General features: G+C 36.2%; 1 protein-coding gene across 1 annotated transcript; it reads left to right on the top strand.

The window, feature by feature from the left end:
- The first annotated feature begins 5,614 nt into the window (after positions 1 to 5,614).
- LOC107492794 (uncharacterized) lies at positions 5,615 to 6,299 on the top strand. Its single transcript, XM_016113850.1, has 2 exons — positions 5,615 to 5,790; positions 5,840 to 6,299. Exons 1-2 carry the CDS (start codon positions 5,615 to 5,617, stop codon positions 6,297 to 6,299), a joined length of 636 nt encoding a protein of 211 aa, XP_015969336.1.
- The last annotated feature ends 13,664 nt before the right edge of the window (positions 6,300 to 19,963 follow it).

The raw sequence follows: 19,963 nt of genomic DNA, 5'->3' as shown, positions 1-19,963 counted from the left end.
AATAATGCCAAAATTATGTTTGTTCACTGAACACGAATTATGTAAAATTATTTTGACCGTTAACTACTTAAAATTCTCCATTACTATTTCCTCAAAAAAAAAAAAAATCTGTTGCTAAGTTTTAAGAAATCATGCAAAAAGCAAAAGGAAAAGAGGTGCCTAGCTTATATTAAATTTGTCCAATTACTTTTGATTTTCTAAATAACATCACAGTTAAATAATAATAATAAGAACTATTATTGTTGTTATTATGCTAAAGATAATGGTTAAAAATCATTATGAAAAAGTGAATTTACTTTTAACTACTTTTTATACTACAATCATGAGAGAAATAAAGGTGATATACTACTAACTATTACCACACTGTTTAAAAAAAAACCTTAACAATAAAAAGAATAATAAAGATTGATAGCATCAGCAGCTCCAACACTATAAATAAGAGAAGAGAGAACATTAGGTGGGGTAATTATATTATGTACCTTATTATATATATGACCTCGACCAAAAAGTTATATATATGCTTCTTCTATAGTTAGAGGGCAAAAGCTGGCTCCAGAGTATTCTATACTTCTATATATCTTTCTATCTTATCATCAGGATTTGGTAGAAGAAACTTGCAATCAAATTTATTTATTTTAGTATTCCTAGATAGTGTCATATATAGTGGTAGTAGTTTCATTTTTGTTATTTTATATATTTAGTTTATACTATGATTTTTCAGTTTTCAGAGTTATATATTACTATGGCATGAGAGAAGAAAGTTGGCTTTGAAAATCTTATTATATATATAGAAGCACATTATTAATTTAATTTGAAATTTAGAATTTAGTTAGTTGTTATTGTTATAGAGAAATGGCATCATCATCATCATCATCATCTTCTACAAGAAACATTGAGCAAGAATCAAGAAGAAGAAGTGGGTGTGTGACACCAAAGGGTAAAAGGTTCAGAATTCCAGAGGTTTTAACGACAAATCCACCACCACCTCCAAAGAAGAAGAGAAGAGTGATGTCACCATCTTGTTCATCAAATTCACCATCATCATCGGTAGCATTTTTTCATTCACCAGACATAGAGCTATTCTTCTTCTCAGCACTCAAAAATGTCTCTGTTTAGATTCTTGAATAATTCCAGAGGTGATGATGACTATTATTAATTATTATTAATTAGTGATGTTATGATTTCGTCATATACAGTGCAAGTTAAAACTAGCTAGCTACTTTGATTTGATTATTAGGAATGGTGATTTTCTTATTCTTAATATATAGTATAGTAGTAGTGTTGTTTGGTTTTGGTTTTAATTTGCTGGTTGGAGTAGTGTTGCCATTCAATGTTCACACTTTTGTAAATTATCAAAGTGTTATGTATGTTTATTATTACTAAATTCTAAGTGTGTGAAAATTTTGGAGGGTTAAGTGGTTTTAACTAATTAGTATATATATCTTTGATTTGATTTGTATATATATATTTGACTTCATCATCGTCAGTGTAATTTTTTGTAAAATAATAAGTTGACTAATATTGTTTTGATGAATATTTTTCAAAAAAATTACATTTATCAAATTTCAAAGGTTTATTATTATTATTATTATTATTATTTTTGAATATTTTTTTTGTTATGCCATTTTTTAAGTGAGAAAGATAAATAAGTCTAATTTTATAATTTAAAGACGTATAAGTTTTTAATTAATTAAAAATACAAAAATATCTCTTACTTTTTAAAATGCGAGACATCTAAATTTTTTTTGTCCAAAATATATAAGAACAAATAGATCCTTCAAAAGGTCTTAGATGTCTTGTATTTTAAAAAGTGATAGACATTTTTTTATTTTTAATTAATCGATAACTTATTTGTGGTTAAGATAAAAGGTAGGGATATATTTATCGTTTTCTCTTTACTTATTTAACAAGTGATCAAATGCACTCTAGAGTCCACACACATAACACAATGCTAGAGATATATATTGCTTTAGTTTTTCTACATTTTTCTGCAAAGTTTTCTTTATTATTATGCATGTACTGTGTACTATGGTAAGTGTCCAGTCAACTTTATAGGGTTAAAGTTGCATGTATGACACAAAAAGCATAATCAAGAGAAGAATTAAAACTTGGGCTATCATTATCATTTGCCACCCTTATATACCTTTGACAGTACCTCAAAAAGAATAGACAAAAAGAAAAATAATAACAAATGGAAATGAAAAAGGCAAGGCATTTGCAGCTTCAAGATGAGAATCCAAAGATAGAGGGATAGAATAATAACAAATAAAGTGATATGCATGCATGGGATGGTACATCAAAATAATCATTCTAGTTTGTTTTGGGTTTATTGTATGATTGGAAATATGGTGTGTCATACCAATGGAAACAGTACACCAAGGGGAAGATATATATTAGGAGAATCCAATGAAGAAGATATTTTAGCTTGTTTTGGGATTATAATTTTTTTATTTATTTTATGCTATTTTTTATTAATAAAAATTAAAATTTTTAAATTTAAAAATTTAAGTTTATTTGAACAAATATATAAAGTGTTATATCTTTAAACTAGAATATCTTATTAATATACCCCATGAGAATTTTACCTAAATTATATTGGATCAAGTGCTTGATTATAGACCAAAAGATATAGTCTTCCCTATTGCCAACATAAAATTTAATATAATATAATAGAATAAAATAAAATAAAATAAAATAAAAATATATCTCATTTGCTATCTAAGAATTAATTATATGTAAGGTACATTATTATAGATTATTATTTGGGTTTGGCTTGGATCAATTAATGTATTGAGAATTGACTATTAACTACATCTGTTGAGTTGACATTTTAATTATTTGTTTATGGCATGAAGTTGTTGACTAAATGGATGAATTAATTTCTAGATTTAAGAATGTGTACAAGGAAGGGGAACGTATCAGCACAGCAGTAAAATCTCGTGAACAACACAAGTTTCCAAACCAAACTCGGTTCCTAGATTTGCTGTCGCCACAAAATTTCACAGCTTTTTCCTGTCCCATTTATTGTTTTTGTCAGATAGAATAGGCCAATAGCCGATAGCCAATGGCCAACAAAATCAAAGATTTTTATTGATTTTTTTGGTCAAGTAAGATTTTATTGATTGAAATGGGCCTCCAAAATAATTGGGCCACTTCCAATCTGTTAATTTTCTATATAACGTTCTGGACCGTAATGGACCTTCATACAACGTCTCTTTTAGTTTTTAGCTAAATTGTTTAACAATTGTACAGAGCAAAACTCTGATACCCATGTTAGAACAGATCAGTGGCTAGTCTACAAGCTCCCATTTCCAACTTCTCCAAGAGTGGAGCCTCACACTCTCTAGGAATGGAGCTACACTGCTTCGACAAGCGGAGCTTTGATCCTAACAATTTCTCAAGTCTAGTTCAGGTACAAATTCGAAGATAATCACAAAACAACTGAGAGAGACGGAACAAAAGAAGGGATACAAACTCAACAAGGCAAGTCATGAAAGGTATAGAAAATGCAGGCATGCAAGGGGATGTTCTAGACCTGGAGGAATTTCCAGTTCAACATGAAGATAATACAGATAAAAAATTAGTTGGCCGGGTGTTGACGGAAAAGGTGCTAAATACGATCACAGTGCACAAAACGATTCTCAATATATGGGGAGATCCGCAGGGTCTGGGGATCATAAATACAGGACCAAACTCCTTTATCTTGAACTTCAAAAGTCCAGAGGAAGCCAGAAGAGCGTATGATGGTAGACCATGGAGAATAGAAGGTCATATGCTGAGTCTGCAATGGTGAAGCTCAAACCTGTCCATTGATGAGGTAAACTACAATCAGCTTCCTATTTGGATTCAAATACATGAGTTATCTTATGATAAAATTCATATAAAAAATGCTGAAAAAATAGGAGCCATAGTAGGGAGAGTGATAAGTGCTGAAGATCCTTTGGTTGAAGGAAACAAGCTTAGATCTTTTTTGAGGGTCAGAGTGGAGATAAACGTTCAAACACCTTTAAAAATAGGATTTTGGTTTAAAAGAAATGATGGAAGCCACTCATGGGCTGAATTTAAATATGAAAAACTGTATGATTATTGTTATAAGTGTGGAAGAATTGGGCATAATAAAAGAGCATGTGGTACGGAGCTAGTGAGGTCATTAGTAACCCAGAAATTCCTAGATATGGGCCTGAACTCACAACTCCGGGGCTGAGGTCGATAGAGAATGAGGCAAGAAAGGCAGGAATCAGGAGGAGAAAGGAGGAACAAAACAATTGGATGGAGGAGAAACAGAGATAATCACAGAGAAACAGAGGGGAGCTAAGTCTAGGAGGTGTGAGAAGCTCTCAAGCTAGTGCCTTTACCAAATCTTAGGACAGATTAGCAAATCCACAGGAGCAAATGGGAGAGAGACAAGTGGCAATACAAGAAGTGCAAGATCAAGATGAAGGGGCTGATGATGATGGAATGAACAGTGAGAAGCACAACAATATCTTCAATTTAGATGATGGGACAGCAAACCACAGAAAAAGAAAAAAGGAAGGGGTCATCCTACAAAATCAGCAAGCCAGTGAGTCAGTAACAATGAAAAACGTGAATAAGGTTAGAAAATTAGAAAAGGTAGGGGAGAATGGGGAGGATAGAAGCAAGATTCCTAGGAAGCATAAAGAGAAAGGTGGGCCAAGCATGAGAAGAATAGACAGCACAAAAAGAGGGGTATGGACTTTCATCAACCAAAGGCCCAATAGAAATAGACAACAAATTAAAAGTGGGCCAATTGAAGAAGAGAGGAACCTGACTATTGGACAAATATTAAAGGAGTTCAACAAAAGCATGGCTAAAGAAAAAAGGAAGAAAAACACAGAAAGAGAAGTTGAAAAGGAGGCCCAAAATAGAAATAACATGGACATTGATGGGTCAATCAGATAGTATAAAACAAACGAGAAATAGTCAAAACAGAGAAGCAAGCAGCTAGTCACAGAAAGCGATGGAGGCTTCTATTATGTAGAACTAGCAAAAGAAGAAGAGAAAATAGAGCAGAAAAATAGCAAAGCAATTGTAGTTTCCAGAGAATACGAAACAAAACTTGTTCAAAGAATGGAGGAAAAGTTGAAGCTTAAAATAAGAAGGGAAGAAGACCAACAGGAGCAGACTGAAAATTTTCTGAGTGAAGAAGAGGAAGCTACGCAGATGTGGAAGGCCAACAAGAAGAACAAATGGAGCAGAGGCCTAATAGAAGGAAGAGTTCATAAGGAAGAATCACATATCAGAGACAACTTGGAAGACTCAATGGCTAAGGAGGCGGGCCTATACATGCCCCCAACTCAACCATGAGCATCATAAGTTGGAACTGTCGCGGGGTAACGGCCCCGCGATAGTTTATGAATTACACAGCATGTGCAAACAATTAAAGCCTGCAATAGTATTTCTAATTAAGACTAGAGCTAGAGAAAGTACTATTAAGAAGCTGAAAATAAGGTTACATTTTGAGAATGTATTTCACATAGAACTCCGGGGACTGTCCGGAGGGCTATGCCTTTTGTGGAATGAAATATATAATATTGACATTTATTTTTGGTGTGATAATCATATAAAAGCCCGTATTGATGATAGAAAAGGGAAGATGTGGAAGTGCAACTTCATATATGGAAACCCATGTTCTAGAAGAAGAAAAGAACAATGGAGAGCTATCACAGCGAATAATGACAACAAGGAGGAGCCACAATTATTCATAGGAGATTTCAACGACATTTTGAGCCAAGAGGAGAAAATTGGTCTGCATCCAAAGCCAAAAGCCAGGTGAGAGAATTTAGGCAATTTTTAGATATGAATTATCTTATGGACTTAGACATAAAGGGAGGAAGATTCACATGGTTCAGTGCCAATTAGTTTTGGACATAAATCAAGTTCAAAGAACAGAGAAGAGTTTCAAATTCGAGACCTTTTGGATCGATTATGATGAGTGCGAGAATACAGTAAGAAAGGGATGGGATAAGGAAAACATCCAAGGATGCGTTTGGAAAGGAATAACAAGTAGAATGGAAAATTGTAAAGAGGAGCTTAAAAAGTGGAGCAAGAGGACATTTAAACGAGCAGACAAAGAAATCCAAAAGCTAAAGAAGGAATTAAAGAAGCTACAAGATTCGAAATTAACACAAGAGAAGCAGGAGAAAATACAACGGATAAAGAAGAATATAGCTGCTTTATGGAAACAGGAAGAAAAATTTTGGGAACAAAGAGCCAGGTTGAAGTGGTTGAAATGGGGAGACAATAACACATCTTTGTTCCATACCACAACCATTCAATGAAGGGGAAGGAACTGAATTGATAAGCTTAAAAACGAGGCGGGCTCATGGATAAAGGATAGGAAAGAAATTATGAGCCAAATCGAGTAACGATTTGATGCGTTATTTACTTCCAACAACAAAAGAAATTGTGAATCAGTCTTAAGCAATATTCCAGTGAGAGTCACGAAAGACATGAATAGGGAGATGATCTCAGAGATCACAGAAGAGGAGATTAGAAAAGCAGTCTTCAGCATGGGCAGCCTCAAGGCTCCTGGACCAGATGGCCTGAATGGACTGTTCTATCAAAAACACTGGGAGATAATTAAGAAGGAGGCATGTGCAGTAGTTAGAGAATTCTTTCAGAATGGGTACTTGCCGGAAGAGATTAGCGAAACCATAGTAGTCTTAATTCCAAAGGTCAAGAATCCGAAAGAACTTAATTAGTTAAGACCAATCAGCTACTGTAACTTTATTTACAAAATTATAACGAGGGTCATAGTGTTGAGGCTGAAAGGGCTCCTCGAGGATATAGTGTCCCCAACTCAAAGTGCATTCGTGGGAGGAAGGCTCATACAAAATAATGTAATAATTGTCCAAGAAGTTTATCATAGCCTAAACAAGAAAAGAAGAGAGGGATCACAAAATAGCAATCAAGTTGGATATGAATAAGGCATATGATAGGTTAGAATGGGATTTTCTCGAAAAGGTGCTCATGAAACTCGGGTTCACCGAAAAATGGGTTAAATTGGTAATGAAATGTGTCAGAAGTGCAAGTTATAGGGTAAAGGTCAATGGAGAGTTATCGAAGAAGATCAAGCCTTAGAGGGGTCTTCGACAAGGGGATCCATTATCCCCCTATCTTTTCATTTTAGCAGCTGAGGTATTCACGATTCTAATGCAGGAGGCTCAAGCGAAATGCTATATAACAGGTCTGAAGATAGCCCCAACAGCTCTGGTTCTTACTCACTTGTTGTTCGCAGACGATTACATTATATTCGCGAAAGCAAAGGAGGATGAGATATTTCAGATTATCACCGTGCTAAATGAAAACACAGAGGCATTCGGACAAAGGATAAACTTGAACAAGTCAGGTATTACCTTTGGAAGTCAAGTGTCGATACAAACGAAAGTAGACATTAAAGAGATTTTAGGAATGACAACATGGGACACGACAGGAAAATACTTGGGGTTACCAGTCATATGGGGAAGATCTCATAACAAGACTCTAGCATGGATTGAAGAAAAAATCATGAATAAACTAGAGGGATGGAAAGAAATATTGCTGAATCAAGCAGGCAAAAAAACACTAATAAAGTCTGTAATTCAGGTAATGCCATCATATGCCATGAATGTCATAAAGTTTCCCAAGAGTTTTTGCAGGAGAATTTGTACAAAGGTTGCGAGATTCGGGTGGGCAACATTGGGGAAGGAACGGGGCATCCATTGAAAAAAGTGGGATAGCATTACTGATAGCAAGAGCAATAGAGGACTGGGGTTTAAAGACCTCGAAGAACAAAATACTACCTACCTTGCCAAACAAGCATGGAGAGCATTGAAGAACCCAAATACAATCTGGTTACAAGTTTTGAAATCGATATATTTTCCGGATGGTAACTTTTGGGCAGCGACATGTAAAAAGGGCGCGTCATGGGTCTGGAAAAGCATCTTGCATGGAAGATAGTTATTATGGGAAAGAGCAAAGTGGAGTATAGGAGATGGTTCCAAAGTAAGCATCTGGAAAGACAATTGGATCACTGGGAGGGGCAGGCCTCTTAATGCAAATAGCACAGATGACTCGAAGGTAAAGGATCTCGTTGTGAATGGGGAAGGGTGGAATAAAAGAATGACTGAAAGCATATTTTTCCAGAAAATTTGCAAAGAGATTCTCAGCACCCCTGTTAGTGTAATGAACAAAGAGGACCACTTGTATTGGCCATGAACTCAATAAGAACCAGATATTATGCTGTAAAAAGAGTTGGGCAGAATATGAAATATGGAAATTCATCAACAAGTGAAGATAAAAGGGAGATATGGAAGGAGGTATGGAGAATAGAAGTCACACAGAAGATCAGAATGTTCTTATGGAAAGCAAGTCATGATATATTGAAGGTCGTGGTAGGCTTAGAGAAGGGGGTTGAATCTATGCATTCCTTTTTAAGTTGCTGTTATGACCCTTTTAAACAAGATTACAATTCAGATTCTGTTTGAACTCAGCAGCGGAAATTTATGAGACAATTTATTTTTGTCTCATGAATATCAGAAAACAGAACTCAGCTGAGAAGAGAAAAGTGAACACCAGCATGTATCCTGGTTCGGTTGCCTTGTGCTATGCAACCTACATCCAGTCTCCTCCACAATTATGGAAGAATTTCACTATAGTTAACAGTATTACATACACCAATTTCACACTCAAGTTCTGTCCTAACTTGACATTGGCTATGCTAACTCCTAACTATTCACTCTTAGTGCTAACCCAACTAAGAAAGGGATACCAACCAGGTACAAGATACAAGACACTTATCCAACCTAAAGAAATCAGAAAATAACTCTAGACTTTTCCCTCAAGTGTTTCACTCAGCCTTTCTCCACTCATGGCTTTTACTTGAGTTTTCTCACAATGCCTTTTCTCACAGAAATTACAGAAAGATAAACATAGAAAAGTACATTACAATCAGTAAAACATGAAGGATATTGACTTCATCAGCAGCCTTTTTGCTATGTGCATAACCAGATTCGCAAACCTCAGATACAGTTCTTCAGTATTGGCCGAATGCTTCTTTGAAAGTAAGCATTATCCAAGTAGAGGAACTTCAGAACACTGTTCTCACACTCTGGTTTCCTCTCCTTGGTTCTGAATGAGCAAGAAGTCTTCTTTTATTCTCCTTGCATGTTGCTTGGATCTTCTTCCAAGGTCAACACCTTGAGCCTTGAGCTTCACCAACTCACAGATTCACTTTTTCACCTTAATCCCCAGAGTAGAAACTTTTCCTCTGACTTTCTCATCTTGACCGAAAGCCACAAAGCAGTAACCATATAAATCTTCTCATTGTCAACTTGATCTTAGCCATTGAAAAACTACTTGGTCCCCAAGTATCACTTGTGACTGTAGATGTGAAGCAGAATAGGGCAGAGCACAACTTTCTCTTGAATGCCATTTTCGGATAGAGCAGAGAGTTGGGAAGAAGAGATGAGACCGAGTTGCATGTATGAGGAAAAGATTTACCTATAACCTAAGCTTGATTTGGTTTGGATTTGTTGAGATGACTTCTGCCTTTCAAGCTTAGTTTCTCTTTCTTGCTTCTTTGGTGACTATCTTGGTGAAGAAGCTCTCTCTCTCTTTCTCTTTCTTACTTTTCTGAAACCTTGATGTGACTTGATTAGAGAAGAGAGGAACGTTGCTTATGGTAATGCAAGATGGTGGGAAATTGAAAATCAATTTCGGGGTTGGATCGGGTTCTTCTTTACTACAGCCCGTTGGTGTCTTGCTTTGCTTCTTTGATGACTTTTGCTTGAGATGAATGACTTGGGCTTGTCTTTATTTTTCACTTACTATTCATCCCATTAGCTGATATCTTTTGTTTGATGTTGGGCTGCTGCAACTTAATTAAGGCCTGCAACATAATAATAAATAATTAGCAACATATACTCATTAATTAATTTATCAACACTAATTATTTATTTTGCCAAAAATAATGTTTGTCATCACTAATTAATTTAGTTAATTTCTTAACTCAACAATCTCCCCCTTGATGACAAACATAATTTAAGCAGTAATCAAAAGGAAATATATTTGAGTAAGGTTTAGAGACTCCCTTTGATTTTTGTTATTTGCTCTTATGTTACTCCCCCTTTCCTTTTCAGGATTAGCTCCCCCTGAATTTGTGCTTTCCTCTTTGTTCCTAATTTTCTTTGATTTTAAAGAGAGCACAATAAAGAGCTAAAATATATTTATTTTGGCTAAGGGATATCAGTTAAGCAACATCACATAATCAGCCCAACATCAAGCTAATACCATCAGCAAACATGTGAAATCAAGTATTAATGCAGCAAAAATCCCAAAAAAAGTACTTGAATCTATTATCCTATTGCTATTACTCCCCCTTTTGTCATCAAGGGTGGATAATAAGCAAGATCAACAAAAACAAAGTCTTGCATCCTGCAGAAAAGAGTTAGTCCATAGTGCAAAGTACTGACTAAACTACCAAAGGTGCAGCAATATCTAGAGTTATTACAGTCATCCAAAATAAAATAGTTCAAAAGTAACTAAAGAAACAGAATTCATGAGACAAAAAGAGAGCAGCAGCAGCAGTTTTTTGAGACAAATCCTAGGCATCAGAACCATTTCCCTCCGAAGCATCTTCCTCCTCAACATCAGTGGCAATGTCTTCATCATTATGGAGGTTATCAATGAAGGTCATGAGCACAGCCACCCTATCTCTTGATTTCTTCAGGAAGTTTTCATGCTTGCTAGCTAGCTTCCTTTGTTCCTTGCTTATGGCAATCAAATGATTTGATTGGAAAATAAACTCTTGAGCAACATCCTTGACCACATTCAGCAGAGCAGATTTCTTCCCAGTGGAAATGGAAGTGCCCTCAGTGGAAGGAGGAGGAGAGTCATCTGGGATGTACTCTTCATCATCATCATCTAGAACCACTCTCTCAGATCTAGTTGGTCCTTTTTGCTGTTTCACTGAACCACCCCCTTTTAGGTATAAATGTCTGTTTTCATAATCCTCATTTGACAGGTCAACACCAAAATTTTCAAATATGCAAGTTAAAAACATGCCATAAGGTAGTGCTTTATCTTTCACACTTCTAACAGAATCAAACATGTATCTAGCCATCAAATAGGCAAAAGAGATTTCTGTTTTAGTGATTAGGGCATACAAAACAAGTGTGTTCGTGTAAGAAACCCTTTGATATGAACTACTTTGAGAAATTAAGATGGGGTTGATAATATGATGCAACTGAGCACGTTCATATCCTAGGGCTTTGTGAGTGGGTGTGATGCCATCAATTAAAGAAACATGTTCACAAATGTGAGCCAGAGCATCATGGTAAGAGATACCAACACCTTCATCCCACTTCACAGATGTATAAGCACACGGCCCAACATCAGTGTACTTCAAGGAAGCATTGATGGTTTCATTATTCAAGATAATGTCTCTGCCCTTAACATAAGAATGCACACTTCCTTCATGGTAAGTCATGTTTGCATAAAATTCTTTGACTAACTGAGGATAAACAGATTTTTTGATTTTGAAAAGGTGATTCCAGTCTAAAAATTCCAGATTTTCAACAAAAGGAAAACCTTTCTTTTTCAAATCAGGTAAATCAGCAAGAAAAGAGGGACATAGATTACGGTACTGAATAAATCCCTCATAAAAGTCATGGTTCATGGCAGATTTGAAACGATGAGGGTTATAGTCTGAGTGAGATGTCATGAAGTGCGATTTGTGAGCAAAAGGGTCAATGTCGGGTTCTCTAACAGATTTGAGAGGGAGATGAGGGTTACCTCGTTGAGAGCGCACAGGAACCGACCTGAATTTGGGTTGTGTTGGTTCGGGAATAGGTTCCTCAGGCGCCGGACGTTTGCCCTTGGAGGAGCTAGGCTTCGCAGAACCAGGTTTTGAGGAGCCTGGCTTGGAAGTTGTGGCCTTTGGTGGTGGTGTCGGCTTGGCAGGAGCAGGGTACCTCGGTGTAGTCTTGGTCCATGCCATGGGAGAAGTGCGAGGAGGAGAGGTAGGAGGAGAAGGTGATAGAGTAAAAGTGGTGTCCTGAGAACGAGTTGATGGTCTAGGATATCCTGGAAGTTTATGGATTTTCTCACGCGGTGCTCTTTTGGCAATAACTTTCTTCCCCATTTTTGGTTAGATTTAGGCTTTTGATGGAAAAGAGACAGTGGAGTGAAAGGGAAGAAACCGAAGGGTTGAGGAGAAGTTATTGAGGGAAGAGAGGGAGTGTTGGTAACCGTACCCAAAAGTGGTTTTCTAAAACCATGCAACTGCATCACTTTTTGAAATGACATGAAAAGACCTGACGTCATAAATTTAAGATTTGATTTGATTTGAAAATAAAAACAGGAAATGAATTTTAAATTTTGAAAAACCAAAAAATAAATTGAAAATCTTTTTGAATTATAAACATTAAATGAAAAATTATTAAAAAAAATAAACACACAGCCCATCACCAAAAAAATGTAACATTCACATATGGGCCCAGAGAAAGTTGGATTTAAAGAAACACAATGGACCACTCTTGATCTGATTTTGAGGTTGGCCCAGATTATCTTTCATTTGAAACAAGCTTAGAACATGCTGGCTTGATGGAGACGTTCATCACCTGCCCAGAATTGTCCCATACCTATTTATGAGACAAAAAATCTCCAGCAAATACATCGGCAATTTTCAAATAAAGAATCATAACTCAAAATTCCTAGACAAGTCCTAAGCATACAGAATCTATCCTCAGCTAATAGTTTTGTAAAAATATCTGCTAATTGCTCCTCAGATTTAACAAATTGAATGCTAATATCCCCTTTTTGGACATGTTCTCTTATTGAGTGAAATTTCACTTCAATATGGTTCGTCATTGAGTGAAAAACTGGATTTTTAGAAATATTAATGGCACTCATATTATCACACATCAAGGGAATATTTTCAGCCTTTAATTTGTAATCAGCAAGCTGTGTTTTTAACCATAAAAGCTGAGAACAACAAGAAGAAGCAGCTATATACTCAGCCTCTGCAGTGGATAAGGCCACTGTTGGTTGCTTCTTACTTGACCAAACATTTAAGGACTTTCCAAGAAAACAACATAGGCCAAAAGTGCTCCTTCTATCAACTCTATCACCAGCAAAATCTGTATCACAATAACCAACCGCAGAAAAATCATCAATCTTAGGATACCAAAGACCAAAATTAGATGTGCCATGAACGTATCTAATGATCTTTTTAACTGCAGAAAGATGTGACTCTTTAGGTTTGGATTGGAACCTAGAACACAATCTAACACTTTGCACAATATCGGGTCTAGAGGAAGTTAAGTACATAAGTGAACCAATCATTCCTCTATACCTAGTCTCATCAACAAAATAATGTCATCAACATATATTTGGACTAGAATAAAAGAATCATTAGAGTTTTTGATGAATAGAGTTGTGTCAGTGGTGCCTCTTTGAAAACCATTTTTCAAAAGAAAAGAGCTAAGTCTCTCATACCAAGCTCTAGGAGCTTGTCTTAAACCATAGAGAGCTTTAGACAATTTGAAAACATGATTAGAATGTTCTTTATTTTCAAAACCAGGAGGCTGCTCCACATACACTTCTCTATCTATCACACCATTAAAAAAATGCACATTTTACATCCATTTGATATAATTTAAAGCCACAAAATGCAGCATAAGCTAAGAGAAGTCTTATGGCTTCCATTCGGGCAACAGGGGGCGAATGATTCATCAAAGTCTATTCCTTCTTCTTGGTCATATCCTTGAGCCACTAGCCTTGCCTTGTTTCTTGCAGTGCTACCATCTTCTCCCAACTTGTTCCGAAATATCCACTTGGTGCCGGTCACTTTCTTTCCACTTGGCCTTGGAACCAAAGTCCATACTTGGTTCTTTTCAAACTCAAGAAGCTCATCCTCCATAGCTTTAATCCAAGAAGGGTCACCAAGTGCTTCCTTGACGTTTTGAGGCTCTATTTGTGATAGAAGGGCTATGTTGGATCCTTCATTGGCCTTTCTAGTGGAAGACCTTGTTTGCACTCCATAGAGACGTCCCCAATGACAAATTCCTCAGGATAATTCTTTAAGAATCTCCACTCACGAGGTCTGGTGGACTTGGAGGCAGATTCAGTCACCAAGGGATTCTGGGCGCTGCTAGCCGCAAGATTTCCTTCAGATTCATGAGACAAAATGGAATTGTCTCTTGAATTTTCAGCATTTACAGTTTCATCCTCCTTTTGAGCTTGATTTCCTGCATCACAATCTTCCAAAATGCTTTGCACCAAGTTAATATCACAAAATTTAACATGTATGGACTCCTCAATAATTCTAGCATCTTGATGATAAACCCTATATGCTTTACTAGTTGTGGAATATCCTACAAACAAACACTCATAAGCCTTTGGATCAAATTTACCCAAATTTTCTTTGTTATTTAAAACAAAACATTTACATCCAAAGATGTGCAAGTAATCTAAGTTTGGTGGGTAGCCTTTCCAAAGTTCATAAGGGGTTTTCTTCAAAAATTTCCTTATAATTGTTCTATTCAAAATGTGGCAAGGTATGATTGTTCTATTTAAAATGTGGCAAGCTGTGTTAACCGCTTCAGCCCAAAGGAATTTTGGAACATTACTCTCACAAAGCATAGCTCTTGTCATCTCTTGTATGCTTCTATTTCTTCTTTCCACAACACCATTTTGTTGTGGTGTTCTTGGATAAGAGAAGTTGTGAGATATTCCAAATTTCTCACAAAAGGTTTCAAACAAATTATTTTCAAATTCAGTTCCATGATCACTTCTTATAGAAGAGATTTTCAAATCCTTTTCATTTTGAATTTTCTTGCAAAAAGGTTCAAAGGCCAAAAAGGCTTCATTTTTGTGTGCAATAAATAAAACCCAACCAAACCTAGTATATTCATCCACAATTACTAAACCATAATGTTTACCACCTAGGCTTTAAGTTCTTGTTGGACTAAGTAAATCAATGTGTAGCAACTCAAGTGGTCTTTTAGTAGAGATGTATTCCTTTGGTTTAAAAGAACTTTTTGTTTGTTTTCCCATTTGGCAAGCATCACAAGTGATGTCTTTGTCAAACTTTATCAAAGGGAGACCTCTTACTAATTCTTTCTTTAAAAGTTTGTTTATTTGAAACATACTTGCATGGCCCAATCTCTTGTGCCATAACCACTTTTCAGATTCTTTAGAGTGAAGACATGCTACATTTTGATCCTTTAGTTCATCAAGAGTAAGTCCATATATATTATTGAAACGCTTGGTAACAAACATCACTTCATTTGTCTTTTCATTAACAACACATCATTCAAGCCTTTTGAAAACAATTAAATATCCTAAATCACACAGCTGACTTATACTCAAAAGATTGTGCTTTAAACCACATACCAAAAGCACATCACCAATGAAAGTAGATTGCTCATTACCTACTTTTCCAACAGCAATGATTTTACCTTTACCATCATCTCCAAAGGTCACAAAACCTCCATCATACTTATTTATTTTGATGAAGTAGGTTGACCTTCCAGTCATGTGCCTTGAACATCCACTATCCATGTACCACATGTCCTTTTTGTTCTTGGATGCTAGGCAAATCTGCATGATGAGTTTCAAGTAGCCTTAGCTATCCAAATTAATTTGGATCCTTTGAAGTTAATCCATCTTGGTTGCCCAAGTGCATTGAAATCACAAACAATATTGTAAACTTTGTTTCCAACAACTCTTTTTTCAATGAAGCATTGTGCATATAAGTGACCAAATTTCTTGCAATTAACACAATGATTTTCTGATGTGTGCCGCTGAAATTGAGGTGAGTTATATTGCTTGAAATGATTAAATGGTTGGAATTTTCTGGTTTTTGGAGGAGATGCATTTCTTTTGACAAACTTATTTTTGTTATAATTATTCCTCTTTGCAAAAATATTTTCACCATAATTTTTTTGAATATTTTTACGTTTCGAAAATGAGGTTTTGTTGTAAAATATTGGTTTCTTGAAAGCATCCTCATTTTTTGAAATGTAACCCAAACCTGGCCGGTTTGGACTCGGACCAGTTCTTGGTGAAGGCTCAATTTCACTTGTGTTTGCTTCATCAAATTTTTCTTCACAAGTTGAAACATATCCGATACCTGATTTGCTTGGTATGGATTTGGTATTTGATGAAGAAGCCACAAATTTTATAGAGGAAGTATTAGAAACTGCATCTTCCTTGGCTATGTAGCCTAAACCAGATTTTTCAAACAATGGTCTTTGATTTGCAAGTAATTTGTCCAAGTTACTAGAACCTTGAGCAAATTTTGCTAAGTCACCATTCAGCCTTTTAATTTTATCATTTAATCTTTCATTTTCAATAATTAACTCATGAGAAGGATCCACAATGTGCTTTCCTTTTAATTTTTCAAGTTCAGATTTTAGAAATCTGTTTTCTTCAATGATGTCTAATGCACATTCAGTTTCCTTCATTTTTTCCTTTAAAAAATTATTTTCAGCTCTTAACACATCTCTTTCAGATCTGCATTCATTGTATTTATCAAGCAGTTTTGATGTATTTAAAGTGAGATCATCAATAATAGCATGCAAGTCCTCAATGGTCAAATCATAATAGTTTACCTCATCAAGATTGTTGTTTCCAGCCATGAAGTAGTCTTTGTTTTCTCCTTCTGATTCTTCTTCTTCATTTGAGTCATTCTCAAGATCCTCCCAAGCTGCCATGAGTACTCTCTTCCTTTCCTTCTTTCCTTTATCTTCCTTTTTGAGCTTTGGACAGTTTGATTTGAAGTGTCCAGCCTCCTTCACGTCATCTTGCTCAAGTCTATCTTGTGCTCCTTTGAACTTGAACCCTTGTATTTGCCCTTACTCTTCATCATCCTTCTAAATCTCTTAGCAAAAAACAAAAGCTCGTCATCTGAAATACCATCACTAGACTCACTCTCTTTTGGTTCTATTTGTGACTTGAGGGTTATTCCCTTTTTTTTTGAGTCAGTGTTTGTGTGTGTGGCTTCATAGGCAAGGAGTTTTCCTCTCAGCTCATCATAGGTTATGGGACTTATGTTGTTACTCTCGGTTAGGACAGTGGCAGTGTTTTCCCACTCTTTTGTGAGGCTTCTAAGGAGTTTTCTCACCAAGGTTTGTTCTGCATAGTTTGTACCATAGCATCAAGGTTGTTGATTATGATTGAGAATCTCTCAAATGCTTCATCAATGCTTTCTCCATCCTTTATGCTAAACATCTCGTACTCTTTTCGCAGCATATCAATCCTCATTTCTTTTACTTATTTGGTGCCTTCGTGTGTAACCTGGAGTTTTTCCCAGATTTCTTTGGCTGTCTTGCATCTAGACGCCTTCCGGTACTCTTCAAAGCTGATAGCACAGTGAAGAAGGTTGATTGCTTTAGCATTCAGCTCTATCTTCTTCTTATCATCTTCATTCCATTCAGCTTCTTCTTTTGGAGTCACCACTCCATCAGCACTTGTTTTTGTTGGGATCTTTGGACCACTTACAACGATCTTCCATATGTTGTAGTCAATGGATTGGATGAAGATCCTTATCCTTTCTTTCCAGTAGGAATAGTTCTTCCAATTGAAGAAAGGTGGCCGGTTGTTTGACTGGCCTTTAGTGAGGGTGTAAGCAACTGTGGTTGTGCCCAAGTTGTTTGCCATTGGATCTTTGCTCCAAGCGGTTAAGCTTGATTCTTGAGACCTCAGCTCTGGATACCAATTGAAGGTTGTGGTAGGCTTAGAGAAGGGGGGTTGAATCTATGCCTTCCTTTTTAAGTTGCTGTTATGACCCTTTTAAACAATATTACAATTCTGATTTTGTTTGAACTCAGCAGCGAAAATTTATGAGACAATTTATTTTTGTCTCATGAATATCAGAAAACAAAACTCAGCAGAGAAGAGAAAAGCGAACACCAGCATGTATCCTGGTTCAGTTGCCTTGTGCTATGCAACCTACATGCAGTCTCCTCCACAATTATGGAAGAATTTCACTATAGTTAACAGTATTACATACACTAATTTCACACTCAAGTTCTGTCCTAACTTGACATTGGCTATGGTAACTCCTAACTATTCACTCTTAGTGCTAACCCAACTAAGAAAGGGATACCAACCAGGTACAAGATACAAGACACTTAGCCAACCTAAAGAAATCAGAAAATAACTCTAGGCTTTTCCCTCAAGTGTTTCACTCAGCCTTTTTCCACTCATGGCTTTTACTTGAGTTTTCTCACAATGCCTTTTCTCACAGAAATTACAGAAAGATAAACATAGAAAAGTACATTACAATCAGTAAAACATGAAGGAGATTGACTTCATCAGTAGCCTCTTTGCTATGTGCATAACCAGATTCGCAAACCTCAGATACAGTTCTTCAGTATTGGCCGAATGCTTCTTTGAAAGTAAGCATTATCCAAGTAGAGGAACTTCAGAACACTGTTCTCACACTCTGGTTTTCTCTCCTTGGTTCTGAATGAGCAAGAAGTCTTCTTTTATTCTTCTTGCATGTTGCTTGAATCTTCTTCCAAGATCAACACCTTGAGCCTTGAGCTTCACCAACCCACAGATTCACTTTTTCACCTTAATCCCCAGAGTAGAAACTTTCCCTCTGACTTTCTCATCTTGACCGAAAGCCACAAAGCAGTAACCATAGAAATCTTCTCATAGTCAACTTGATCTTAGCCATTGAAAAACTACTTGGTCCCCAAGTATCACTTGTGACCGTAGATGTGAAGCAGAATAGGACAGAGCACAACTTTCTCTTGAATGCCATTTTCAGATAGAGCAGAGAGTTGGGAAGAAGAGATGAGACCGAGTTGCATGTATGAGGAAAAGATTTACCTATAACCTAAGCTTGATTTGGTTTGGATTTGTTGAGATGACTTCTGCCTTTCAAGCTTAGTTTCTCTTTCTTACTTCTTTGGTGACTATCTTGGTGAAGAAGCTCTCTCTCTCTTTCTCTTTCTTACTTTTCTGAAACCTTGATGTGACTTGATTAGAGAAGAGAGGAACGTTGCTTATGGTAATGCAAGATGGTGGGAAATTAAAAATCAATTTCGGGCTTGGATCGGGTTCTTCTTTACTACAGCCCGTTGGTGCCTTCCTTTGCTTCTTTGATGACTTTTTCTTGAGATGAATGACTTGGGCTTGTCTTTATTTTTTCACTTACTATTCAGTCCATTAGCTGATATCTTTTGTTTGATGTTGGGCTGCTGCAACTTAATTAAGGCCTGCAACATAATAATAAATAATTAGCAACATATACTCATTAATTAATTTATCAACACTAATTATTTATTTTGCCAAAAATAATGTTTGTCATCACTAATTAATTTAGTTAATTTCTTAACTCAACATATATTACTAGTAGGTTATAACTTACATAAAAGAAAGATGGCACCAGATTCAGTTTGTCAAATATGCTTAAAAAGTTTAGAGATAGTAGAACATGCATTACTGCTATGCGATTGGGCTAGGACAACATGGTTCGGAGCGGAATGTCAATGGACCCCAACAGTTAAGACAGTTAGCTCAATCGGAAATTGGATGATGGAATGCATAAAAAAGGTGAGAGCAGGGGGTGGAGAGGACCAGGAGAAGAGAATTAGTAAGTTAAGATTTCTCATGTGGGAGATATGAAAAATGAGGAACAGCAAGCTGTTTCAACAATAGGAAGTAAATCCTTGTTGCACAATCAGCAGGGCAAGAGCACTAAAGGCAACATACTGGAAACTAGCAGAAAAACAACAGACACAGAAAATAGAAGCCAATAGGAGCAAAACTAACTTGGTGAAATAGAGACCTCTCCCTGAGAACTGGTTGAAAGCAAATGTTGATGTAGCCTTCAGAAACGATACTGGAACAGGTGCAATAGCTGTGGTTATCAGAGATAGTAAAGGAATGATTATATTAGGTTTCTCAGGAAAGATTCAAGCCAAATCAAATACTATGGCAGAAGCTC

The sequence above is a fragment of the Arachis duranensis genome, chromosome 6, assembly GCF_000817695.3.
Source record: "Arachis duranensis cultivar V14167 chromosome 6, aradu.V14167.gnm2.J7QH, whole genome shotgun sequence".
NCBI classification, from domain to species: domain Eukaryota; kingdom Viridiplantae; phylum Streptophyta; class Magnoliopsida; order Fabales; family Fabaceae; genus Arachis; species Arachis duranensis.
The sequence above is the reverse complement of the archived record's forward strand: the minus strand, read 5'-3'. Positions and strand labels throughout refer to the sequence as shown.

Bases quoted from the DNA above. Each gene is read 5' to 3' on its own strand.
- LOC107492794 (XM_016113850.1), top strand. From the start codon at position 5,615: ATGTGGAAGTGCAACTTCATATATGGAAACCCATGTTCTAGAAGAAGA. The intron at 5,791-5,839 runs GTGAGAGAATTT...TTATGGACTTAG, and splicing joins CATCCAAAGCCAAAAGCCAG to ACATAAAGGGAGGAAGATTC.